The sequence below is a fragment of the Habropoda laboriosa genome, unplaced genomic scaffold (genome assembly GCF_001263275.1).
Source record: "Habropoda laboriosa isolate 0110345459 unplaced genomic scaffold, ASM126327v1 scaffold101, whole genome shotgun sequence".
NCBI lineage: Eukaryota > Metazoa > Arthropoda > Insecta > Hymenoptera > Apidae > Habropoda > Habropoda laboriosa.
This window is the reverse complement of record NW_017100207.1, coordinates 159,766-165,108: the sequence shown is the minus strand read 5'-3', so window position 1 is coordinate 165,108 and position 5,343 is coordinate 159,766. Positions and strand designations below refer to the sequence as shown.

General features: G+C 30.1%; 1 protein-coding gene across 1 annotated transcript; it reads left to right on the top strand.

Annotated features, from left to right (window-relative positions):
- The first annotated feature begins 1,092 nt into the window (after positions 1–1,092).
- Positions 1,093–4,141, top strand: LOC108570629 (endoplasmic reticulum mannosyl-oligosaccharide 1,2-alpha-mannosidase). The gene is made up of 11 exons (XM_017932513.1): positions 1,093–1,424; positions 1,545–1,712; positions 1,800–1,956; positions 2,024–2,209; positions 2,288–2,436; positions 2,525–2,713; positions 2,772–2,959; positions 3,058–3,184; positions 3,262–3,426; positions 3,489–3,638; positions 3,716–4,141. Exons 1-11 carry the CDS (start codon positions 1,326–1,328, stop codon positions 3,932–3,934), a joined length of 1,797 nt encoding a protein of 598 aa, XP_017788002.1. The 5' UTR covers positions 1,093–1,325; the 3' UTR covers positions 3,935–4,141.
- Positions 4,142–5,343: the final 1,202 nt, after the last annotated feature.

The following is a 5,343-nucleotide window of genomic DNA, read 5'->3' as shown; positions in this document are numbered from 1 at the left end:
CTCTTTGTCTAACTACTACATGCCCATTCTATATTCCGATTAACTCAGAATTTTCTCAGAGCATGGTTTTATGTACCAATGAACGTTTAAAAGGCTTACATGATAGTTTTAGTGGAAAATATAATACTTTATACACTCTTTTATTATATACATAATTTATAATACGTCTGCCTTATAATTCATTGGCTTTTATTGCGCTTTATATGCTTTGTTGAGAATATTTTGCGATTAAGATATTCTGATAAGTAAACAATCACTGGAGTAGTTATAATATTGGATTAATTATTATGTGTGCATTATATTCTATGTTTCTATTACTGAAGAAACAAAGCTGTCAGAAATTTACGAGGATATTGAGTATTTATTGTCTTTCTCGTCGCATTACTTCTACACCTCCACTACAATTTTACGCTCCTATTGTCAGAAAAGCATATTCGGTAGGAAAATATGATTACAGTTAATGTATTTTGTACTTATCTTGTTTAAGAGTCTTCCTACGTAGTTAGTAACTCTTCTGATATTCTATCATCCTATTTACAAAGAATAAATTTTGCTGAAAATGTTTCGAAGATATTCGGTAGAAGATAAAACGCATCGTAACTCTATACATAACTGGGAATAGTAAATAAATATATTTAACAAACAATTCTTTTCTCCTTTTGTTTATTTCATAATTTATTGAATGTATTTACAAGATTTCGTTTTTTTTTAATACAATTAATTTACATTAAATACAAGTTATGCATACAATATAAAAATTGTACAAATTTTTTGTACGTACATACATTTCGTATCGTTCAAGTCTGTTTTTTCACTCAGCAACATATGTTTCTTTGTCTTTATAAATATAAGATTATTTGTTATAAATTTGCAATTATAATTAAGTACTTCATATACATGGTTCAGTTGCTCATCACACCATTATACATATATTAATTCATCCGGCAAATGTTTTCCTTTAGAATTAACACCATGACTCGGTAAAATTATACTACGCTGCATAACATTAATAAACCGATACATGTTTAAAAATGAACTAAATACTATTGCCATTCAGTTTTGTCAAAATTCAGAATCTGAATTATCAACATTCGTGATATCAAGTTTTGACATCAAAGGTATCAATGGTTCGTGGCATCCGTGCTGTCTGAGTTTCTTTGCACAGTCTACCAGACGAAGAATAAACAATTAACAGTATGCTTAACTCAGCTTACATAAATGAAGAACTCCGTAATTAATGAACAGCCGTGGCATTATCGTTTTCTGAAGTGTTCTGGCTCTTGTTATTATTGCAATCGCCAGAACAACTTAACCTCTAACGAAATATGTTTCCGCCGAAAGATTTAGGAAAAACAGATTATATCAGTATAAATATCCAAGAAAGTGCATCATTTGCACGAGGAACATCACGTAGTCTTTGGAGGGTAAGTTTCGAAAATATTTTCTTTTTATATTTGCAAAGTGTTCTTATCTTCAAATTTTTTTGAAAAAATATCTATAAATTCTAAGTATATTGTATACAACTAAAAAATCTCGTTTTTCAGCAATGGAATCAATTATCAAGGTTTCAGAGAAATATCCTTTACTTTTTAGTCATTACAATAATATTAGTCATATTTTATCTCCTACCTGGTGATAATAAGAATGGAGTGGTAGATGAGAATGACTACAATAATATAGAGGTAGTGCAAGATACTCTTAAATATGAAAAGGTATGATAAGTTCAATGTAAATAAGATTAACATTATTTAAAGAAACAGTTTTATATATTAAGTGGTTCCTTTAAAAATATTTTGTAGGCAGCAGAAGATATCGTAGTTGATAGTGTAAATCAGGAACATAAAGGGGGTGGAGAGGTCATTGAAGAACCTGAATTCCAACCAGAAATAAACCAAGTGGACGATGACCAAATTGGAGAGCCACCACAACCTAAACCAAACACACTTAAATTTAATGGTATGTTTGCATTAAATATTGTACTTTTAATTTATTTGCTAGTAGCAATACAACAACGTATTTTTAGGCCCACAGAATGGTAGACAAAAGGCTGTAGTTGAAGCATTTAAACATTCATGGAATGGATACAAAGAGTATGCATGGGGTCATGATAATGTAAAACCAATATCAAGAAAATATTTTGAATGGTTTGGTTTAGGTCTTACTATAGTTGATTCTCTGGATACTATGTACATAATGGGTTTAAATAATGGTAGTAATTAATATTTTGTATGCTATGTATACAATTATAAAAGTTCATGATATTAGTAATACCTTTTTATGCTTTCAGAATTTTTAGAAGCTAAAACATGGGTTGATAAAAATTTAGTGTTCACTTTAAATAGAGACGTTAATTTATTTGAAGTTACAATTAGGGTATTAGGAGGTCTATTATCAGCATATCATCTTTCAGGTGACAAGATTTTCTTGAATAAAGCCGTAAGTTAACCCCTATGTTTTAATACAATAACACAACATCGTTTGGACAAATTTAAATATAAAAATTTGCATTTGATCTAAATTGTAGACATCGTTAGGGGAACGTATGATGCCAGCGTTTTCTACGACATCTGGGGTTCCCTATTCCGACGTAAATCTTGGTACTAAAACTGCACATGGTCCTAAGTGGGGTCCCGATAGTAGCACTAGCGAAGTCACATCGATTCAACTAGAATTTCGCGATTTAAGCCGTAGTACGGGAGACCCTAAATATGAGGTGTGTACGAATATGTTTTCATGATAAATATTTCCTTATTCGTGCTATTATTCTTCAGGAAGCAGTAGCAAAAGTTTCGGAACACGTACACCAATTAGAAAAATACGATGGTTTAGTACCCATTTTTATTAATGCTAATACCGGACAATTTAGAGAACACGCAACAATTACGCTTGGTGCACGTGGCGATAGTTATTACGAGTATTTGTTGAAACAGTGGCTTCAAACTGGAAAGACTATTAATTAGTTAGTATTTTATGGTTTCTGTTGATTGGGAGCTTGTTCTTTAAACTTGAATGATTCTAATAAATTTATGATAATAATTTAATTGTTAATGTTTTCAGCCTTCGGGATGACTATCTGTTAGGTGTTGCTGGAACTCAAAAACATCTAGTAAAACGTACAGCAATTAATAAGTATCTTTTCATAGCGGAGCTAGTTGGTGCAAACAAAGAAATAACGCCAAAAATGGTATGTTTTTGATTATATGAACAACCATAATTATTTTGAGTCCTACATTATTGGTAATTACAACATCTACTTTATAGGACCATCTTACGTGCTACTTAGGCGGTACTTTAGCTTTAGGGGTACATCACGGTTTACCATCAGATCATATGGATTTTGCTAATGAACTTGTTAAGACTTGCTACAAAACGTACGCTATTCAGCCCACGTTTCTTGCACCAGAAATTACGTATTTCAATATTGAGGTAATTATGACAAGTACTAAGTTTACTTATTACAAGAAAATGTAAACCGATTATAATTTCAGAATACGGACGAGGAGAAATCGATGGACATGTATGTAAAGATAAACGACGCGCATAATTTACTCAGACCAGAGTTCATTGAAAGCCTCTTTTACATGTGGTACTTTACTGGCAATAAGACATTCCAAGACTGGGGATGGCAAATATTTCAAGTAAGTTATCGACAAATATTTTTCTCTAAACATGCACGCACTGATTGTATCTCTAACATGTGAACACAATTTAATAGGCTTTTGAGACTTATACTAAAGTGGAAAAAGGGTACACCAGCATTGGTAATGTGAAGGGCATTTCTAATACCCGACAGAAGGATATGACAGAAAGTTTTTGGTTCGCTGAAACTTTAAAATACTTATACTTGTTGTTCGACGATACAAGGCAATTAATAGATCTGGATAGATGGGTATTTAATTCCGAAGGACATCCATTACCCGTATATGAATCATAATCCAATATCACAGAAATTTCATGTATAAATTTGCACCGTTAGAGGAGTCTTAAATACATTTGAGGCCAGTGAATAGATACCCTAATGATATACACATGTCAATACATACCCTAATAACATAAGAAATTAGTCGGATTAATGTACTTTAAAATAGACCTTCACATTAGAGAAATGATCTTTTAACGATAGTTTTCGATCGTTACATTTTCGCAGAAACATTTTTCATGTGTTATTCTATGACCAAAAAAAAGAAGCACAGAAATTATACATTTGATAGCAATTAACTATTTATACTCAATTTTTTACTAATTTTTCAATGTATTTTGGAGTTGATCATTATATTCTATTCCGCGACGAATAACATAATACAATTAACACAGGACATATTATGGACCACACTTGCGAAAAGTGTATCAAAATTGTTAAGTACAATATTTAAAAAAAAAAAAACGAAAAAAAATAGAAAATAATTGTTCTCCATTATTTGTAGCCTAATATACCAAATCCCTTTACTCTATAGAACAAATAGAGTATTTGCTGTGTTTTAGTTGGAATTTTTCTTTGTAACAATTCGTAAATTCACTGGTGCATGAGACATAATACTTAAAAACAAGAATTAATTTATTAGCGAGCTTTCAAAATCCTGAAAGCATTCTTTAATTTTTCTGCATTTATTATACAAAAATCTACAATAAAATATTCGTCACTATGCAAGCTTGTGTGTAGTATATACTTAAGTTCTTGATTTTGACTACCACTAAAAATTTGTTAAATTCTTAAACATTATTTGGTCATTACAAGTTAAGCCTTATTTATTGCACATTTTGATATAAAATATTAACAAAAAATCGTTTACGTAACTATTATAGATGATATTGAAACGGACGAGAGCAATCAATAAATTAAACTACTAAATATGGTAGTGTACTAAAACTATATAACTGCTTCATTTAACAATTATCAAGATAGTACAGAATCGCCACTATTTGCAATGTAGATTTTACTAAATAGTGAAAAAGTCAGTCTAAATTAAGGAAAGTAAGTTTTAAATTTTACTTTATATCACAAAACAGCATTATGTGATGGAAGTTAAATTCAAATGCACAGATTTTGTATACTTTTCGAAATGTATTATATCATCAAACTGATTTTACGAATATTTTAATTGTATATAAAATGTTGTATAAAATATAGTACTACCAAATAGTTTTTCATTTTTCTAAATTGTACAATTTAACATTTGTTTCATGTTTCAATAAGCGTAATTTACTAAGGACAAATTACAACTAAGCAGTAGTAATATCAAGTATATAATTAAGTTAGTCAAACATGTTACACTATTACTGATTATTAAATTACAGATTGTATTACCTCTTGATTATTCAAATGTTATATTGTAATTGCAAGAC

Excerpts from the sequence above, each read along its gene's own strand:
- LOC108570629 (XM_017932513.1), top strand. The coding sequence starts at position 1,326 with ATGTTTCCGCCGAAAGATTTAGGAAAAACAGATTATATCAGTATAAAT. Across the intron at positions 1,425-1,544 it reads CATCACGTAGTCTTTGGAGG|CAATGGAATCAATTATCAAG; the intron begins GTAAGTTTCGAA and ends CTCGTTTTTCAG. Across the intron at positions 3,639-3,715 it reads GGGGATGGCAAATATTTCAA|GCTTTTGAGACTTATACTAA; the intron begins GTAAGTTATCGA and ends ACAATTTAATAG.